This window comes from Rhinatrema bivittatum, chromosome 2, assembly GCF_901001135.1.
Source record: "Rhinatrema bivittatum chromosome 2, aRhiBiv1.1, whole genome shotgun sequence".
NCBI classification, from domain to species: Eukaryota; Metazoa; Chordata; class Amphibia; order Gymnophiona; family Rhinatrematidae; genus Rhinatrema; species Rhinatrema bivittatum.
Genome location: NC_042616.1, coordinates 642843569 through 642865883, shown reverse-complemented (window position 1 = coordinate 642865883; position 22315 = coordinate 642843569). Strand labels below are relative to the sequence as shown.

General features: G+C 42.1%; 1 protein-coding gene across 1 annotated transcript in view; it reads left to right on the top strand.

Moving 5' to 3' along the window:
- The window catches only part of NSMAF (neutral sphingomyelinase activation associated factor), a 267295-nt gene that overhangs the window by 238128 nt on the left and 6852 nt on the right, over positions 1–22315 (top strand). Inside the window, exons 28-30 of the mRNA XM_029591349.1 lie at positions 12127–12277; positions 15402–15504; positions 17291–17400. Coding sequence (XP_029447209.1) covers positions 12127–12277; positions 15402–15504; positions 17291–17400 — 364 coding nt within the window. The remainder of the gene's footprint in view (positions 1–12126; positions 12278–15401; positions 15505–17290; positions 17401–22315) is intronic.

Here is a 22315-nt window from a genome sequence, read left to right as displayed (position 1 = left end):
TAACTATTGTACAATCTTTTGAGGAGGGGGAGTGGATTGGCAGGCCTCTCATTAGTTTCTCTGAGGTAGGGAGTGGGGTTTCGAGCCAGTAGGCTGCTAGGTGTTTTGTTTTTTTAATTTGGTCACCACTTAACTGGCTATATTATCTGAATATAACCAGTTAGGTTAAAGTTATCTGGGTGCACAAACTCTGATAACTTTGAAAACCTAATCAGTGACTTTACCACATAGTCAGTTAGGTTTCAAAGTTATTTGGCTATGTTTAGCCAGATAACTTTATTCAAGGCTATTCAGTGGGACATTTATCCTGCTGAATATCCCCAATTACTTATCCTGATAACTTTGACTGCATAAGTTATCCGTTTTCCTTTTTTTTTTTTATATTGGCCTCTTTGTATGTAGTACTTTATTTTAATTTTCTTCAGAAGAAATGTTTAGTTAGCATATAGACTGTAAAATAGCAGGGAATCTGTTGAAGGTTGAATGTTCTCATACTTATTTAGTAAGACTGGGACTTTCTTTTGAATCTGCTATTGTGCACTTATTTCTCCAAGGACAAGCAGGAGGGCAGTCCTCAAACATGGGTGACATCATCCGATGGAGCCCATCACAGAACTTTGATCTCAAAGATTGTAGAGCTTTCAATATGCTCTACTGAGCATGTGCAGTTTTAGTCATCTTCCCATTCACTAGGCAAATCCTAGTCTTTCGTTTTTTTACGGAGCCATGTGGTCACGGTATTAGTTTGCTCTCTCCCTCACAGCTACTGCTGTGACAGTTCTGGAACTGCAGCAGCTGTTTTTTCTAACAGAGCCTTAGTTTTCTTTTTTTCCCTTCCTTCCCTTAAGGTGTTTATTTTGTTTTTTTCTGCCTTTTTTCTTTTTTAAGCCTCTCTACTGGCAATATGGCAGGCTTAGTGCACTGTGCTCCCTAGCAGAGTTTTTCTTATCCTTAATAAATAATGCTTCACCTGCAGCTTATTTGTATTGTCCTCTCCTTTAATTTATCTGTTTTTTTGCTTTTGTCAGATATCTTGTGAGACTGGTAGTATATAGTTCATGTGTGGTCTGAGTAGACCTTTGGGCCTGGGGACCTACCTGAGTTCCCATCCAGGCATGAGTTCTTTGACATCCTGTCCTACTGCTGGTCATCGACGGAGGCTCAAACAGTGAAGGATTTGAGGACCAGTCTCCATAGGCACGAGTTAATCTATACATCTGGTGCCCTGGATGATGTAGCCTCCCCTCCTTCTTCTCAGTATGCAGACTCCTTGGGAGAGAGGGTGCACATGAGCCTCAGCAATCAGCTTTGCTGCTGCCCTATTGGTGCCATGCCAGAAATCAGTTGCCCATTCACATCTGTGCTAAATACCGGAGCTTCATAGATGCCATCAAGTGCTATGGAATCCATCAAGTGCCATGGATGCCTTCAACATCATTGAAGCACTATGGTTACCCTTGGTGGTATCAAGCACCATGGACACCATTAGGTGCCATTGAAACTGTCAAGCACAATTGAGCAACATGGACGCTATCAAGCATCAAGTACCATGGATGCTATCAAGTGCCATGGACGTTGTCGACCACCATGGATGCCATCAAGCACATCAAGTGTCTTGGAATCTGTCAGGTGCCATGACCACCATCAAGCACCAGGGATCCCCTTAACACCATTTGAGCATCATGGGTGCATTGCCACCATGAGGCACCATGGACACCTTCAAGACCATTGAGCACCATGGACACTGTCAAGCACCAAGGGGGCCATCGAGTATCATGAGAGCCATTGGGTGCAAGGGGCATTGTTATGCATCATTGATGCTGGGATGCCATTCAGTGCTGTCATGTTTCAAGGGCATTTTTGATGCCATCGAGAGCCATTGACACTATTGAGATGGACGCTATCAAGCACTGCCAAGCACAATGGGCATTCTCAGGTGCTGTGGACAATGATGAATGCTGGGGGCACCATGGACACCATCCTTTCAAGAAGCGACGAGGGACTGACATCATCCTGCAGGACCATGGGGCTTTTTGCACCATGGGCCCTTTAAATACAGGGGAGAGGCACGGCTGCGCGCATATGGAGTGGCCCGATGCATGAAGAACAGCGGCGGCGTCCTGCCGCGAAGAGGTAGCCAGTGGCAGCGCTCCCGCCGCAAGAGAGGGACAATCAGCGGCAGCATCCAGGCTGCAAGGGAAGGACTGGTGGCGGCACCCTGTCACATAACAAGGCAGCAACATTGGCGGCACCTTGCCGCAAGGGAGGACAATGTCGGTGATGGCTCTGCCCGCTGCGGAGAGAAGACATCGGTGACACTCTCACCACCTCAAGGATGGCAGCACTTGGGCCACGGGGCACGCCAGCGTTAGCAGACCCCAGACCGCAAGGAGAGACAGCAGCAGCAGCATTCCTGCTGCAACAGAGGTGAAAAGCTGTTCGCGGGCCCAACCGCGAGCAGAATCATAACAATTTTCCTTTCTTGCTTTGTAAGAAAGAAAGCAGATTTTTTTTCAGATTTCACTTCTGTCTCTATTTCTTATTGTGGCTATCTTCCTTTGTTTTTTTCCTTCCACTAACCTGTGTCCTTCAATAAAATTCCTTTTCTTGTTGTGTTAGAAAACATTATTATGCATAAAATACTTAAAAAAAGAGTGCTGCTTCCCTGTTTGTCATGTTTTAAATCTATTGCTTTTTAATAAACTTCTTCACATTATTTTTGCATTTAATTTTAACATTTTATTTTTTACAGTTTATCACACAATTTTTGTATATATTTACCAACAAGCATTCTTACAATTTCAAAGTGATATCCATAATCCCTCAAATTCCCCAACCCAACCCAGATAAACTTCCACGTTAAATTTAAAATACCAAACGTAACCTTCTACACATAGTCTTTCACCATTCATTCAACAGACTAATCAAAAATAAAATTTCCTGATAAAAAATGTCTCTTACAAGAGGGAGCACGTCGTAAACATTCATGTAATTGTTACATTTCTGTCGCTGCTAACCACAACCAACACTAAATTGATGCAATGTATACAGCAACAGCTTTGGAAGGTATCCCAAAAGATCAATGTATACAATTTTTTCAGAAACCCTGATTGATACAATGTATACAACAAATTCTATTGAAATGTGTCCCAGAAAAATAATGGGGTAGATTTTAAAAGGTTGCGCGCTCGCGTCCATGTGCGCGCACTACCCGGCACGCACACATGGACGCCCGATTATATAACATGCGCGCGCAGATGCACACGTTATAAAATTGGGGGTCAGCACGCGCAAGGGGGTGCACATAAGTGCAACTTGCGTACGCCGACGCCCGCGGCCTTCCCCCGTTCCCTCCCAGGCCGCTGCAATATAGGAATGGCCAGGGAGGGAAATTTCCTACCCCCTATCCTATCCCCCCCCAAAAAAAAAAGTTGTCTCACCTTTTGCGCCTGCTCGAAGCCTGCGCAGGTTGCGTGCCCCAGCAGCCTGCCGGCACATGATCCTCCAACACAGAGGCAAATGGCCATTGTGCCGGGGGCCTCTAGCCCCGGACTGCCCCACTCCCACTCCAACCCTCCCCACCCTTTTCTTGAAGCCCCGGGACTTACACGCGTCCTGGGGCTTTATGCGCGTGGCTGAGCCTTTTAAAATAGGCCCAGCGTGCGTAAAGCCTCCTACATGCATAAGGAATTTAAAATCTGGCCCAATGTGTTTAATTTTTTTACACAGACCCCCAACAGAGGCCACTGTTTCACTAATGTAGCTTCATCAGGGGATTTTTACTAAATCACACATATATCTGTTACCATTGCTTACAACCTCTTGCAATAAACAGTAGATTGAAGGTGGAGAGATTTTTCTTTGTGGATTCTATTTGTAGGTTGTTAATTAGGCTCAAGAATAGGTTCTATCAGATGTGGGACTGAAATGCTGCTACCATCCAAAATATAAGGCGAAATATTGCTTTTGGTGAAAATAAACTCAAAATTAGAATCTTAAAAATTAATTAACAGAAATGCTTCCTAGTGTGTCCAGCAAACACCTATGAAGTCTTTTTTCATTATTACTAAATATATAAGTAAAAATTCCTTTAAATCCAACTCAAAGGGCTTCTCATGCTGTTGGATAGTATAGGCTTAGACAAATAAAAACTCTGTTTGTCATTATAAATGTTTAGACTTACCACAACAGTGTATATTTGAATAAACAGAGTTCAAGGGAATTTGTCGGCACTTGGCTCAATTGTCGACCCACTTGTGTCGGCGCACGTGTGTTATAAATTACGATATCCAAGCACACATGCCCAGCAGATTTTAACATCCGCATGCACATGTGTGGGCGGATGGCCTCCTCCGCAGGCAGTGGGGGAGGATTTTAAAAGCCCATGAGCGGCGACAGGAGTGGGGCTTCCCCAGTTCCCTCCCAGTCCGCTCCAGTTAAGAAGCAAACTGGGAGGGAACTTCCCTATACTCCTGTCTAACCTTGCTACCCTTTCCCCTCTCCTCCCTCTCCTCCCAACCCCTTCCTAGCTACTTCCTTTTGTTTGTTTGATTACTTACTGCTCCCCTGGAGCTCCTCTGGAGCAGTAAGTAATCGTGTGCTTCCCCGGGACAACGTTGAATGGTGCTGTCCCAGCCCACCTCCCTTCCCTGGCCCTCCCCACCAAGACCACGCCCTCCAGCCCCCCCACCCTTCTTTCGGCCTGGCACTTCTGCACGTAATGGGGGTTACACGCGTGGCCAGGTCCTTCCGAAAATGCACGCAGCACGCGCAAGGCCTGGCCACGTGCGTAACCCTCGTTATTCACACTTGTGGCCCTTTGAAAACTCATTTGTTTGTGTGATAAGCTGTAAAAAATTAAATGTTAAGTTTAAATGTAAAAATAATGTGAAGATATGTAATAAAAGATTTCTCATTGTTTACCTTCAATAAACATTCTTTCTCTGTTTTTGGCCAAATTCTAGCTAGCACTGCCTTTAGCTGTTCGTGCTTCACTTGGTTGGCCAAAGTACTTTCCTTTTTGCCTGGGCTTATCCTGCTGGGTGAGAGGATATGCCTGTCAGTGGAAGTTCTGAGACTGAAGGGCTTCAGTTGCAGCTCACCTTCTGGGCTTGGGGACTCGGAGTGGCGATCCTGTTGGAGGAGTAGCACTATCCTTCTTGGCACTGTTGGTTCCATGCTATCTGACCTGTCTGTCAGATTTTTCCTTGGGGTCATTTGGCAGATGGGGTCTGCCACAGACCCTGTTGCTTTTTGCTGCTACTTCTTCCAAGCATTTGCTTGTGTTCTCTGCCCTTTGATCCTATCGGCCAATCATTGGGTGCAATGATGCAAATGCAATTATCCTCTTCAGATGCTAGTGAACCACAGTTTTCTTTCTTGGAAGGCTCTCAAACCCCAGTTTGGTTTTCAGTTGTCTTGTGACACCGAAAGGAAACTGTAGAGTCATTATCCAAGAGCTCTTTGAGATCAAAGTTCCATGACGAATTCCATCAGATGATGTCACCCATGTGAGGACTGACATCCTGCTGTCCTCAGAGAAAACCTGTTACAGGTATGCAACTCTGCTGTCCTTATATATACTTGAAAAAATATCTGATAAGAATAACATATCTCAAGATATTTGCTTAAGTTTTATATTTCTTTGAACATGGAGTAGCATTGTATAATTGTGATAGCTACCTGCTGCTTTAATACTCTGCATACAGAAGGTGTTACTAGTTGTGAATTTAGTAAATCTTGATTGCTAAAATCAGTTACCCAAACATTTGGTATGTAGGCGTACCTCAAAATGCAACAGCTGCTTCTTCACTGCTGAGTGTAAATTAATGCTGAATGTGCTTGGTTGTTTCATAATATCAGGTCTTCATAAATAAAATTTATGGAGTTTAAAATATTATAGCTGCTACACTTTTCTAGTGACTCTTCTGATAAGATTAACTAGCTAATGGTTGAATAACTGAAAGCAAAAATGCTAATAGGAAGGGTAACTATCAAACAGCTGTGCACCTCCATATATGTGTGTCTATGAGCGCATGAAAATCTACTTTTGTATTTTATAACCTGCGCATATGATATATGCAGGTAATAAAATATGAGCAAATGTACCCTGCAACATGCATGATCATGTTAAAAAAAAATGTGCAAATACATATTGTACTTACCCAGATAGGTTCTGATTTGTCTGGCTAATTAGCAACAATTATCCAGACAAATTCTGACTTACTTGGCTAAATAGCAGCAAAGCCACTACTTAATGAACCTGTCCCACTCCTTTTTTACATGCACGTCTTTATTCACGAACCCTTACGTTTGTATGTTTGAGATTTATAAAATAGCTAGGAAATGTATATTATATGCTGATTTTTACATACACAACTTTTGAAAATTCACCTTAAAGGATCCAGTGTTCGGAAGTGGTCAAAGGCCTTCTTTATCCTGATCAGCAGCCTCACCATGTTCCTTTTGGAATCCTAACTTCTAGGATCTGTTAAAAATTTGCACTGCACGTATTTGCTAGATGGTGAGACTCCTGGTCCTGATTTTTGTTCTTCAAACAGCATGAAATTTCAGAGCCAACTATACTAAACAAAATAAATTCACAATCACCAGATTTGCTCTCTCATAGATTAGAAGTGGGGGTAGGAAATGTAATCACTATCTTTTGGTACATGTGATAGTTCAGGAGAACAAGCATGGTACACAACAAACACATAGGCGATAAATGGATAATTAAATAACTATATAAAAATATTCAAAAATAGATAAGATAAAATATCACAAATTTTCATATCAGTTTAAAGGATAAATACAATAAAAATTCAAAAAGTAAAATTAACACAGTGATGGAGGCAGTCATGGGCATAGCATCTATAATGCACAGTGGTGCACAGGCAGGACCAACTTTAAAACTGGGTGTGCCATGCACCACCAGTTTGTGAAGCTATCGCATCTTCTCTGCCTCCCTCCCCCATCCAGGAACGATAAGTGCTGCCATCCACCACTGCTGTTCCCTCTAAGATGCACGCATGCGTATGCACGTGCAGCTTTTCCCGCAGGCGCACTCAGCTTCTCCCCCTCTGCCCATCCCACCACAACCCAAAGCAAAAAGGAGGCTGTGTGAGGGTGTGTGCATGTCTGTGTGTGAACTTCTGTGTCTGTGTGCGAGCCTGTGTGTGTGTGCATGTCTGTGTGTGAACTTCTGTGTCTGTGTGCAAGCCTGTGTGCATGTGTGTGTGACTGTGTGAGAGCCTGTGGGTGTGTTTATAATTCTGTATGAGAGTCTGTATGTGTGAAATCCTGTGTGTCTGCGTATGTGAGAGTCTGTGTGTATGCATGTCTGTGTGAAAGGCTTTGTGTATGTGTCTGTGTTTAGATCCTGTGAGGTAAAATTTAAGACCCATGAGCGGACACACATTTTTTAATCTTTATTAGTTATAATTATTGGGTGTAATTTGATGTTTCTATTGTTTTGAAATATTTTATTGTTTTTTGGGGAAATAGAATATTTTTTAATTATTGGATGTTTTATTCATCAGATAGTTTGAAATATTTTTATTTATGTTTGGGAAATAGAACAAATTTATGCAAGTTTTTTTTTAATTATTAAATGTTTGTCTGCTGTTTTGAGATTTGTTTTTATTAGCATGGTTTTCATATTGGGGTAGATTTTAAAAAACTGCGTCCGCTCGTACTTTTGTTCACGCGACCGGCACAAACAAAAGTACGCCGGATTTTAATAGATATGCGCATAGCCGCACGTATCTTTTAAAATCCAGGGTCGGCGCGTGCAAGGCTGCGCAAAATCGGCAGACTGCGTGCGCCGAACTGCGCAGCCTGCCTCCATTCCCTCCGAGGCCGCTCCGAAATCAGAGCGGCCTCAGAGGGAACTTTCCTTCCACCCCCCACACTTTACCCTCCCTTCCCCTACCTAACCCACCCCCCCTACCTTTGTTGTAAAAGTTATGCCTGCCCGAGGCAGGCATAACATGCGCGCGCCTGGCCAGCTGCCGGCGTGCCATGTTCTAGTCCAGGGGCTGGTCCGGAGGCCGCGGCCACGCCCCCGGGCCAGAACCATGCCCTCGGCCCCGCCCCGGAACGCCCCGATGACGCGCCAGCCATGACACGCCCCCCCCCCAGGAAAGCCCCGGGACTTACGCGCGTCCCGGGGCTTTGCGCGTGCTGGTAGCCTATGCAACATAGTCTCGGCGCATGCAGGGGGAGCTTGGGGCAGGTTTTCGGGAGGGTACGTGCATATCTTACGCTCATACCCCTTTGAAAATCTGCCCCATTATGAATGATCTTTTATATCTCTTGATTTTATTGCTTGATGTTTTGAGAGAAATGATGATGTTTCTATTTTTCCATTGTTGCACTGTATAATACAGTCAGGCTTGTGGTTTCCAAAACAGTTTTTGTTAGCACATTTCTATTCTATATTTGGTCAGGGTTTGTTTGTTTTTTAAAAGCCCAGTTCTTGTGTAACTTTAATTCTTGCTGAGAAAATGATGGTACTTATCACTGACTTTTATGGCGTTATGGTCCTCACTTCCTCATTTCTATTTTTAACAGATGTTTGCTCTTTTTGTTCTTGCAGAAAATATTTTTTCATTCCCTTATTGTGTTGTAACTGCTGTTAGATTAGGCGATTGTTTTAAGGGATTAGCCAATGCTCCCTCTAAGGATTGGTTTGCTGTGAGCATAAAATTGATAGGCTTTTTGCTCATAGGGTAATGTAGAAGGATGTACTGTGTTCTAGGACACATGGCAGCAGTACATTTTCTGGAGCACCACCAACTTCAGCTGTCACCCTATGCCCCTGGATACAATAAACATTGGTTTAATCTATGGTGCAGTGCTGCAGACAACTTTGTCTTTCTGTTTGCACATAAGAAAGAATATTTATTTCTCTACCTCTACTACCTCCTGTCGGGAGCTTTGGTATTTAGGTTTGTGATCTAACATCTTATTTATGGTCCAGTGGTCAGCCTCTTCTTCGCTTGGCTAGGAACAAGGGACAATCATTTTATATAATCACCCTGATGCACTTTGTCGAAACATGGTCATGTTGGGTGTACTGGATCCATCACTGTATTAATTTAACTTTTTGAATATTTTTTATATTTATGCTTTTAATCGATATTAAAATTTGTAATATTTTATCTTATCTGTTTTTGAATATTTAATTTTATATAGTTATTTAATTATCCATTAATCACCTTTTTGGGTTTTGGGTACCATTCTTGTTGTTTTCCGAATTATTGTATGTGTCACCCAGCTCTCCTTTTGTCTTACATGTGATGGTGGCACAAATCAGCAAGTACACACTGATGTGCCTTTCTTGCAGGTAAATGCCAACAGCGTAAGATGAAGGAAATAGGTGGCAGTTACCTGCATATAAAAAGACTTGTTGCACTCTTATATATCCCTAAAAAAGCTGTGTAAATTGCCTGCTTCCTTTGTCTCCTGGGCTTTTCTTCACCTCTTCCTACGTTCCCTTTCTTCCTTCTTTCCAGCAGTATCTTCTCTTACCTTCTTCAGGACTTGTGCTCCTCTTATTCTTTTCTGCCTACTCCCTACACCTTTGCTGCCTCCCCCTCTCTTCATCACCATTGTAATTTAAGCTGCAATTCACTTGTATGTTCATCTTTTCCTTTGACCTGCTTATGATATTTTGACCTAATGAAGGGAGTATTTGCTCCCACAAGCTAGTCAAGAAATGTATTGAGAGTCCAGTAATAAGGTGTCACCTTCGATGTTTTTGTTTATTGACTTTTGTTTCCATGCATTCAAGTGGACTAATCACACTATTTTGTGCATGGAAATGGAAACCCATGAAGACCTATTACTGGCTCACTGCAATTGCTGCACCTCATTGCTGCTTCAGAAGCATTAAAAGCAAACTTTATAAACCTAATGCTTCCCAATTTAAGGGGACAATTCAGAATAGCCTACATAGTTGCAAAGTATGTGGGTAGATTTAAAGGTGAATTTTAAAAGTGATACACGGACCAAAAGTGGAAGATGAACTTGCAAGATTCACTTATTTACGCCCAGCCAATTTTATAAACCTACCTCCCATGCGCACAAGTACCAATGCACAAATATCTCTCACTGAGTTAAAAAAAAAAACATAAGGGGCGGAATGGGGGCAGGTCATGGACATTCCATGGCAGGGCCAAGAGGTGTGTGGCAAAGCGAATGCGGCACTCATCTGGCTCATTTCAGTGCCAATTTACTTCTGCTATTGATCAGGTGTAAGTCCGAATAAAACTATTTATAGCTACATAAGAACTGCTTGAAGGGTCTGGGTAAACCAGGGATTGTGCAGGCTAAAGAACCAGGAGGGTCTTGATGACCTAGGGATTGACTGGGCAAACTGGTGGATGAATTGGTTAAACTGATAATTTCCTTCAGGCGCACATGTTATGAAATGTCCTCACTTGTGCATGTAAATGCTGACGATTCCCAGCTGTGTGTGTGTAAATGCTTAAAATTAGGAGCACACATGCAAGTGCTAAGCCTATTTTGTAACGTGTGTGTACTTCCGCTCAGGATATAAGATTTCAGTGTATGTGGCCGGGCGCCCATATACACATCTATGTGGGCACCCATGCACTCGTTTTAAAGTTACTGTCTTTGTGTGCATATTTAGAGCCCGACTTTCAAACCTATTCATGGTACTTGATCTGCATGTGTAAGAGAGTGCGCAGAAATGTGTCCTAGTATTCCATTAACTGTGCAGCAGTTATTTTGCTATCTCTTGATGTGCCTGAGAGCAGGTCTGAAGTTATCCAGGAATGTGTTCCTGGATAACTTTGTCCTTAACCAGTCACATTCAAAAGACTGTGTTTAAAAAAAAAAAAAAAAAAAAAAAAAAAAAGGGAATGGAGTATGCCTGCCAGCCTGATCCTCCCTCCACCCTAGTGAAATGCTCAAGGCCCTGTCGGGTGAGCCTCCTTCCCCTCAAGCCCCCCCCCCCCCCCCAAAAAAAAAACAAGAAAAAAATACAACAGGTCTATATACCCAAAAACTTGCCCTCCTCTCCCTCCTCCAAAATCTAGAAATTGGTAAGACAAGCACACATTCCCCTTCCCCTCCCCTCCCTATGGGCAATATATTCCGCACCTTCCCACCCCACTCAGAACCCCTCATACCTCTAAATGCAAAGCAATACGTTGACAGTAACTCTGGAAGCTTACCTGACCAATGTTGATGTCAAAGCAATGCTGGATGCGCTGGGAGCTGGGCACCTAATGGCACTGTCCCGGTCAGCCCCCGGCCCTCCCCTGGCCTGCCCCCTTTTTCACAGCTGGGCTCTTCCTTGTGTGCCACGAGATACGCGTGTGGCAGCGGGCGTTGTAAAATCCCCGCAGTGTGCGCACAGTCCGGCCATGTGTGTATCTCGCAGTTTTTAACGCACGTCAGCAATTTTAAATTAGGCCTTTAGGGAATAGCCATTGCTTATTAACGGCATTAGTAGCATGGGATTTATTTAATGTTTGGGCACTTGCTAGGTGCTTGTAGCCTGGAATGGCCACTGTTGGAGGCAAGTTGCTGAGCTTGATGGACCCTCCGGCTGACCCACTATGGCAATTTCTTGTTCTTGTATTTTTATGCTGTCCTAGTCATTAACAGTAGTTGAGAGACCTCTCTTCTTGCCCAAGAAATACAATCTGAAGCTACTGGCTAGCATCATTAGAATGTTTTTGAAAATAAGAACAAACTGTGGCCAGCAGTAAGAAAAAAAAAAATCATGCAATTGTATGTGTTCTGGAGATCCAGTCTGGGTGATCTTGTGAAGTCACTATAGAAGAAATCTGTAATAACTAAATCATTTAAACCTAGTCTTAACAGAAAGGAAAGGTAAAAGTAAAACAAGCACAGTCAAGCAACATACATTTTTAAATGTTTGAAGCAATTAATCAGAAGTACTTTAGTAGCTTCCATTGGGTGGGTTACTAGAGAGGACATTGAAGCAATTGTTACACAACAGCAGCTGGGCCTCTATGGGGCGCTAGTGAGCATTTAGTAGGGTTTGAAATGACTTCCTTGACTTGCAACATGTGACTCATTTGTCTGAACCAATTCTTATATTTGGAGTAATAACGCTCATTAATTTTCCAGGTAAATATAATTGACTTGAACTCTGTTAGTACAATGTTGGTGGCAGGAACCACTGAAGGAAGTCTGAATATTTGGGACCTTCCTACAGCCAACATGTTACATCAGCTCTCGTGTCATGCAGGGGTTGTACATGCTGCTGCTTTTAGTCCTGGTATGTATATTCATGCATTTTATCTATTCCAGTAAGCTAAGCAGAATTAAAAATAAATATTTACTAGACATTATAGTAGCACAGTCATTTTTATGGTTTTAACTTCCTTGTGTGTGAAACTGGGATAGTCACTTGTGCTGCCTTTCACCAAAGACATGCCACTCTTTTTAGAATGGGGCAGGAAATGTCACGTTTCTGGTCCTTCTCGGCCTGCTGAATTCACAAAAGTTGGTTCACTAGTTTTTGATTATAGACTAGAATGAAGCTAAAATTTTTAGCTTCAAATACTGCACACTTTTATTTTGTCCGCATGTAGCACAGAAAATAGCTTTGGATATTAAACTAAATTTGGCAGGTATTTTAAAAGTTTGAATTACACTTATAAGAGATGCCTTCTAAAGGAATAAGACATGGAAAATAGGACTATTTATTATATTGACTTGCATTGATGTAATGTTTGCTCTGTAGGGGGTCAATTTAGTAAACTTGCAATCACATTAGCCTTTAATGCAGTGTTTTATAATCATTGTTTAATGACATGTAAATGAGTCTCATGTTAAAGTTACACCCATTATTGCAGACCTCCTTGAGATGTAGTTGTTTTTGTGTTAATGGGTCTGTGTTATAGTTTGAATATTTTAATGTGTGTTATTTTTTATTGTGCTAGTAGGTAATGAGCTGTTTAGCATTTTTTGCATCTCATGACCTTGTTAGCATAGGTTTTGTGTTAACATTAACATGAGCCAGATAATGCATGTTAAGTGTTCTTAGGATACGTTAAATGCTTGCATTACCATTAACATAGTTTAGTATTTTGGCCCTAGGTTACAAAATGTACTTATATTGGTATACACATTTTTCAGTAAAATCTAAGATGAAAAGGAAAATAAAAAAAACAAAATTTGACATCCAGCTGAAAGTGAGCAATAAGCAAATTCTAGTTAGAAATCCATACGTTTTCCAAACTAGCCTTTTTACCCGCTATACTTCCCTTTTTGCTCTTTTATTCCTGACCCACTCTGCCTCTTGAAAGCATTTCAGGTTTGACATTGTTGTTCTGTTTATGTGGAGTAGAAAACTGAGTTGCAACTAGGCACCTTCATTTCCAGTTTTATTTTATTTTCCCCTGGAATGTATCTGTGTTTACTGTAACCAACAAAAATAGGAGGAAATCAGTGGGAAAAAAAAAATAATTCCTTTTTTCCACTGACTTTCTCCTGTTTTTCTTGGTTGCAGTAAACACTGATTACATTCCTGGGGAAAATAAAATTAAAACTAAAAGGAAGGTCCCTAACTACAACCCATAGCATTTTCAAGCTTTGCTCTTTTTTATTTTTCCTGTATCTATTCTTATCGCGGCTAATAACTACAACCTCAAATTTGCGTTATGGACTGCGCTACGGGCCAGAAAGGGGGAGAGAGAGAGAGAGAGAGAGAGTGAGAGAGAGAGCGCCTTACTATAGTGCCTATGCCCTACATAGGTATTTGAATCCCTATGGGAGGGCCACCTACTAACTCGGGGTGGGGATTAGGTATGAGCGTCGGGGGTTGGGGGCCACTTTCGCATTCCACATGAGACCTACGGACAGAACAGTGGTCTCTAGTGCAGATTTGCTGGCCGTCGGAGTGAGGACGCTCACTCCAAGAGGAGATTTGGGCAACATTCTCTCCAACTAGCATGTTGTAGCCCAGGTAGAGTGTCCATCAAGCTAGGTAGAGAGAACGTTGCCCAAACCACTTCTTGGAGTGAGCGTCCTCACTCCGACGGCCAGCGAATCTGCACTAGAGACCACTGTTCTGTCCGTAGGTCTCATGTGGAATGCGAAAGTGGCCCCCAACCCCCGACGCTCATACCTAATCCCCACCCCGAGTTAGTAGGTGGCCCTCCCATAGGGATTCAAATACCTATGTAGGGCATAGGCACTATAGTAAGTCTCTCTCTCTCTCTCACTCTCTCTCTCTCTCTCTCTCTCTCTCTCTCTCTCTCTCTCTCTCTCTCTCTCTCTCTCTCTCTCTCTCTGCAAATATCGTGCACCGCGATAAAAGACTGAAAGAATCATCGCACACTGGGAAAACATCGTGTGCGGCGCTAATGTTTTCGCGAATGGCGAAAACAACGCCGCACGTGATGTTTCCCCACTGCACGAAAGAAGCCTCATTTGCATTGGTAACGCCCCCTAATGCGTTACCAATGCGATATTGGAAAATGAGGCCCATAATTTGCTATTTTAAAATCTGCCAAAATGACATTCGAAAGTTTTTACTTGTGTATATTTGCTTCTGCTCAATATCAGTTATAAGTATATTGTAAACATTATAAAAGTGAAAAAATAACAGAGTAGAGGGCCTGATTGCAATGGGTGAACTTCAGACTTAAGAGTCAGAAGGGTCTAATACCCTTATGCGTGTAAATGCCAGCTTAAGTGGGAAAAAATGTTACATTAATGTGATTAAAATCTGCACACATATCCTTGTAAAATTGGAAGTACAAATACGCGGGTATATGAGTTGCGAACACTTATTTGGCTAATTTCCAACTTATTCGACTAAGTAGCCCTTTTCCTTCTACTTAGATGGACACATTTGAATTTATTTAAAATAAGTAGCAGCATATATCTGGCTATATTTTAATTTATCCAACTAAGTAACAGCAGGCCTACATAGCCAGATAAGTCTGAAAAGCACTACCAGTCTGTCTGTGTAGCGCTTTTCGGACTTATCTGACTACATGCCACTACTTAGCTAGATAAATCAACATTTATCTGGATAAGTCTAAACTTGTGCAGCTCGTGGTTTTAAATATGTTAGCATATATTCCCATATATATATTCTTTTATTTTCTTGCCCATATTTGCACATAGGTTTTAAAATACAATAGTAAATTACTGTTCATCTATATACATGCATATATGGGCATAATCGAGCAATTTTCAAAGTTATCCTCCTAATGTATGTGCATGGCAGTAGGTGCTTTGGATGAAAAGCAGCACAGAAACTAAAATTTTCAGATATTATTTTGTAACATTCTGCTCTCAGTGGGAGATGGGAATTTGATGGACTTTCTCCAAGTACAAGACATATGCTAGTGTTTTTTTTGGTGCTTAAAAAACAATTTGTTGTACAGACAGCAGACATATACTCAGCACAGGAGAAGATGGCTGCCTTAAAGTGACTGATGTACAAACAGGAATGCTCATCTCATCTATACCATCGGGGCAACCACAGAGGTATTGCAATGCCACTAAACAAGAGAGTCACTGTTCTTTAACTGAATACTCCATGTATATGAATATGTACTCAAAAATGTGATCTCATTGCCACTTTGCCAAGAAATCCCAAGCTACTACTTATTTATATGCATCTTTTATATAAATAAGCAATGTTTGACAGATACGGCCATGGTTATGGTTTTAAAACTGCATGGAAAATGTGCATTAAACATTTTTTTATCATTGAGGTTGCAATTGCAACAAATCTTGTGCATTTGTTTAGATTTCACTTGAGATAATATTGGATTTGTAATGGTCTGAGTGGCTAAGCAAGAGCAGTTTTGATCCTACTTTAAGTTGGGGCACTGCTGTGCTAAGCATTATCCAGATCTCCTGCAGACATTGCACTTGTGCATGAAAAATATGAATATTGCATGACCAGAAAAGTAGATTCGGAGAACCAAAGTTTGGAACGTGGGCAGGGCCATAGTAAAAAAAAATATATAGCTTTTCAACTTCAAAGCATATAACAATATAAAATGTAAATAATACAGAAAAGGACACTTAAGGCCAAATTTTTAAAGGCCCACGTGTGTAAAATTCGGGGCTTACGCGCTGAAGTGCTGGGCCAGATGAAAGGGGCAGGCCAGGGGGCAGGGTCTGGGTGGGGAGCGGCAGGGGGCGGGCCAGGACAGCGCCATTAGACGCTGTCCCAGGGAAGCGCGTGCTGGCAGCTAGCTGGTGCTCATAACCTACTTCTACTCATCAGAGCAGGTAAGTTACAAATTTTTTAAAAAAGGGTTAGTTAGGCTAGTTTTGGAGTCGTGGTGGAGAGGGGAAAAGGGAGGAAGGTTAGGTGGGTAGGACAGACTGGGAGGGAAGAAGCCCGATCGCATCGCTGCACATAATTGAAAAAAAGCCCTCCCCCCAACAGCGCGCAGAGGAGGCCACCCACCCAAACATGCGCCTGCAGACATTAAAATCTGGCACACGTGTGCACGGGAATTGTATTTTATAACACGTGCACGCCGACGTGTGCGTGTTATAAAATAGCCGTGTCCACGTGCACGCGTGGGGAACCACGTGCACATAAATGCGTGCGCAGGCCTTTTAAAATCTGGCCTTTGGGAAATAAGACCAAGAGAGGCAAAGATAAAAGCCAATAAATATGAAAATTGATAGTTTGAGGAATCTCATTAATATTACTGCTTTAAAGTCAACCTTTGCTTTAAACTACAGTAGCAGTTAGTGTGACTATTATTACATTGAAACAGATTTTACAAATGTTTTAAAAATAATGTCATCCCCATTAAATTTGGCTGATAAAGATTTATTGTGCCATGTTTGTCTGCAAGATAACTGAAGAAAGAAGCATCTTTGAACTTTGATGAGCAGTGGAGAATGGATGACTTCTGTCTATTTATCTTCATCCTTTACCATCCTTTGCTTCTAGCAAAAAGAAACTGAGGCTTTAACACTATGCAGTATAGCAGAGATTGGCTGAAAAATCGTGATCCAAAATTGGGGATTTTACTGTATTTTTCTCAGTTCTCCAGTGAATAACTTATCGGCTCAGCTCTTTAAAGAAATCCACAGTTTCAATACCCCAGGTTTTTGGTATCTCTGCTATTATTAGTGCTTTTTGATAATGTTTTCTGTGGCAGCCTAGGTGAGGAATTAAGCTAGGATTTTCTTTACCTTCATTATTGATTTGCTCTTATGATTTCTAACATAATGAATTTCAATAGCATGTTATATCAAGTCATATGAAAAGTACGCTGTTGCTGCTGAATTTTTATTCCAGGTGCTTCTGTTGGGATGGAAACACGGTTTTATCTGGAAGCCAGTCAGGCGAATTACTAGTCTGGGACATAGTTGCTGGAAAAGTGATGGAAAGAATCCAAGCACATTCAGGTACACAGGTCATATATATTACAATCTGACAACTTCTTACCCTGCTACTTACAAGGCTGCTATTTCCTGAAAATGTATTGACCAATCTGATTATAAGATTCAGTCAATCAATAAATCCTAGTAAGTAGTCACATATCGGCTACATAACAGAAAGCTGATAGGATCCCCCTTTCAGTTTGTGTTTTTAAGGGTAGTATAGTGACTGTTCACGGATATGGTGAAGACAGTATGCCTTGAAGATTTCTAAACATTATTTTCCTTATCTTCCTGTTATACCAGTCCAGACATGTGGAGATGGTGACAGAAGGCACATCTTTTTCTGTGATATCATAGCTGGTACTTAGGATGATGCGGCATAGGCAATTGCCAGTATTTATCTTTCTCCAGCAGGAGTTTTAATCTCCCCGCTCTCTAGTCTTCAGACCTTGTCCTTGGTGAAGCTTGCTCCCAGGGCAACAGCTTGCAGGCTGCTTTGCCTGGTAGAGCAGGATCTCAGCTCCTAGTGCAACAGTTTTTTGTGATTTGTTTCTTAGTCGGGAGGGCCCTAGCTTTTGGCTCCTCAGTGTTACCCTGGGATAGTTCCCTGGTTGAGTAAGTCTGGTAAGTGATAACCCCAATCCACATTTGTGAACTCGGCCTGAATATTGGATTACGAAATGCCTCTGATTTTGGTACCTTGAAATGTTATAATTTTATGTTTATAGTTATTTATATATATATATATATATATACATATATATAGGTTATAGTATGTAAATCAATACCCCCCTCCAATGTATTTCTTCCTTGGTTTTTGTTAAGGGCTATGCCCTAAAGTTAACTGTATTTATCTGTTCCTTGTAAGGGCTTCGCCCATAAAGTTCATGTTTTACTGTGAACCGATGCGATGTGCAAACGGACATCGGTATATAAGAGACATTAAATAAATAAAATAAATAAATAAATAATAAATAAGTGGCTCCCAGATTTAAAAAAAAAAAAAAAACAATAAAAAAACTGTGCATGTTTTTCTAACAGGCTCTCAGAATCCAAAGAGGCCCTAGATTAGACAAGGGAGTGGTGGTTTAGCTCTTTTGCAGAGCTTCCCAAACCTGTCCTGGGGACCCCACAGCCAGTTGGGTTTTCAGAATATCCACAATGAATATGCATGAGTAAAATTTGCATATACTGAGTCTCCATGATAGGCAGAAGTATCTCATGCATATTCATTGTGGATATCCTGAAAACCTAACTGGCTGTGGGGTCCCCATGACAGGTTTGGGAAGACGTGCTCTATAGGATTCCCTGAGCAAGAGTCTCCTCTCTGCCTCTCCTTCCCTGCTGTAAAAATTAGGTGCAGCAGGATACTTAGCTCCCAGGTTTAGGCCTCAGGCCTCCTTTGGTAGAACAAATCCTCAGCTCATTTCTAGGACATCAGTTTCTGAATTATTTTCCCTAGTTGAGCAGGAATTCTGGACTCTTAAACAGTTCAGAGCTAGTTTCATTTTCAAGTAGATTTTGGCTAGGCTCCCTGTTTTGTGGACCAGATTGAAGAAATCCTGCTAGCAGGCTTGCAGGATCCCTTTGAGGCCTGGCGGAGCTCAGGGAGAGTGGGTGAGCTCAGCAAGGTAGCCTCTGGGGCAGTCTCCTCAGGTGTTAGTTCCATGAGAACCCCACCCTTTTTTCTCTTTCTTTTGTTCTCCCTTAAGCTCCAGAAATGAGAGCATATTATTTAAGTAAAGTTTTGTTGATAAAAAAAAAAAGAACAAAAAAATGAGTTGTTGCAGTCACAACCAGAGAAGTGGTCAGCCAGACAGGCACCAGGAGAGAGGGAGTTGGCTGCTTGGCCTTGATGGGAATTTTAATGATAGCTGGATTCAGGACCTGAACTCCCTTCCCCTCTCCATTTTCCTGTCAGACTGGCTTCTTGAGATTCAATGGTCTGGTGGGTACTGTGAATCAGTGGAGATGGTCCCAAGGCCCTATGTCAGACTCAGTTTTAGAGTGGCCCTTGCTGAGGAAGCGGGATCCAGTGTGTTTGTGATATGGTCAATTACTCCTATCTCGCAGTTAATGGGGGAGGGGGGGGGTGTTGTTTGTTGCCTTAGGGAATGTTGGCTTAGAGAGCCTCAGCCCCTCCATTTCAACTGTCAGCATCACCCAGAGGAACAAGTTTATTCCCCTCAACGGCAGTCCACGGTGAGGCGGGAATGACCGTCATGTTGGAAATACTTTGTAGCTTGCTTATTTATTTATTTATTCGTTTGTTTGTATTCTGTGAATCTCTGACATTCGGTGCGTATTTCAACTGACACATAATAATGCATTGAAAATATGACAACATACACCAGGTATAAAACATGTATAAACATGCTACTACATAAGAGGTGAATCTTAAGACCCGCAAGCAGGCACACATGTGCACGCATTTGCTGGCGCGAGTACATGGACACAGTGCTTTTATAACATATAGGCATATATGTGCATATATGCACACATGTTACAAAATTGGCTACTCGCGCATGCATGTGCTCACAAATATATATTGATGCGTGCATGTGCGTGCAAATGCTGCCTTGAGCACGTAAGTGGAGGGAATGTGCTGACTGAATAGCCCTTTTTCCCATTTTGTCCCAGTAAAGGAGAGGACTTCCTAATCTCCCTAGCTAACTTGCCTTCCTTTTACTCTATTAGCCCAATCCTTAAAACCCTATTTTTTTTGTTACATGACTTGTATGCCACCCATAGCAGAAATAGAATTATGCGGTAGGGGACCCAGCACACACTTGTGCGTGACATACTTACGCTCTGACTTCATTTTACAGACTCGGTCTGCCTGTGACTCACCCATGACCCACCCACACCCTGTCCACACCCTGCCCCTTTTTTGCTTTTTTTTGATTTGTGCACATAGTGGGAGATATGTGGGTACCCACGCAGGTTTTAAAATCCGCGCGGCATGTGCTGTGCCGAGTTAGCATGTATCTCCCAGCTTTGGCGCACATAGGGGTTTTAAAATCTACCAGTAAGACATTTTACATCATCAGATACAAATACATATATATCAATCAATGAAAGCTTGATTAAAAAGAAATGCTTAAGTTTCTTCCTGCACTTACAAAAATTAAATTCTCCTCTTATTTTTAATGGAGTACTATTCCAGAACTGAGGGCCTTTCACAGAAAATTTCCGTTTCTGAATCTTTGTAATCGACATTCTGAAACTGTTGGAATGTCCAATAACAACAATGAAGAAGACCATAAAGTTCTTGTTGGCTGATAACATGTCAATTTTGCAGATAAATAATGATTTTCCATCCGCTTTAAAAAAATATATTAACAATAAGAATTCTAACCTTTTTTGTACTGGCAGCCAGTGCAATTGCTTCAGATAAGTCATTAAACTAACATCCAGGGCAGTTTAAAGATCCATCTTCCAGAGGCATTTTGCACTAGTTCTCGGGTGTACATTTGTGCGCGCTGGGTAGCGTGCATAAATGTACCCCACGCATGTAAGATTAAAAATCTGCCCAGTCACTTCAGCTCATAAAATAAATGAACTTCAGGCCTTAGTAGTTGATGCACTATTCACTCAAATTTTCAACTATAGAATAGTATTAAGAACTCATTCATAATTTCCATCTAAAGTTGCTTCTCAGTTTCATTTAAATAAGTCCATTATACTTCCAGTGAGTTTTTCCAAAACCTCATTCCAATAAAGCAGAATAAACACACAAAACCCTAGACTGAGAAGTTTATCTAGAAGGGTTCAAATCTTACAGAAAATCAACCCTGCTATTCATTTCTTATGATCCTAAACCTGTCAAGAAATGAGCACTTTCTGCCTGGCTTTCTGCTGCTCTGAACATACTGGACTTACATCTTCCTGATAAAGTAAGAGCTCATCTTCAGCTTCTGTAGCTCACCTCTGATCAGCATCCATAAAATACCTCTGTAAAGCTACCATGTGGCCCTCTATTCACTCACTTACCAAACATTACTGTCTAGAACAAGATTCCCATAGAGACTGTAACTTTGGCTAAATAGTTCTTAAAAATGTATTTGGTTCAAAGCTTCTCACTTATCAGGTTGTAATACATCCAGTAACTAAAAGAAAATGTTCTAGAGCAACCTTCGGCTAGAGAATCCCCACTTGTGTGGCAGAATTAGTCTTACTTGTCCAAGGAGAAAGCAAAGTTGCTTACCTGTAGTAGGTGTTCTCCGTAGCAGGTAGAATAAATCATCCACACAGCTCCACCCTCCTTTCCACTGAGTTGAAGCTTAGCTTGTTAAATGACTGAGGAGACTTGTGTGGTGGCAGCAGCATGGGAACACCTGCACATGCTCCAAGACTAGAGTACATTTTGCATTGGTGCCATCTGTGGCATCACCCATTGGTGTAGTTGATTTGTCCTGCTGTCTATGGAGAGTATCTGTTACAGGTAAGCAACTTTGCTTTTAATGGAAAAAATCTGTTTCATTAATTAGGGTACCAGATACCAGCATTACTTATAAGCATCTATGTGTTATGCTCAGGCTTGTGAACCCTTGGGCCGACGGGAGGATGGAATACCTAGGAGGAAGATCCGAAAGTTCTCCCGTTGGGTGGCGAGGCAGGAGCAGAAGATGTGACCAGCTGACCCTCGGCACTGAAGACAGAGGCGATTGTGGAGGCAGATGAGGAGTCGAGACGTTTGAAGAGAAGAAGTATGTCTTCGCCACTGGAAGCCTGCGGTCCCCCCAGGAGGAGCCCGTAGGGATCCGGACTGCTGGGACTTAGGTGGCCCTTTGAGAGGTCGAGTGTTCGGTGCAAGGGCTGACTGGAGCTTCACCCCTGGAAGCCCGCGGTCCCCCCGGGAGGAGCCCGTAGGGACCCGGGCCGCTGGGACTTAGGCGGGCCCTTTGAGAGAACGGTCAAGAAGAGTCCGAGGTCAAGT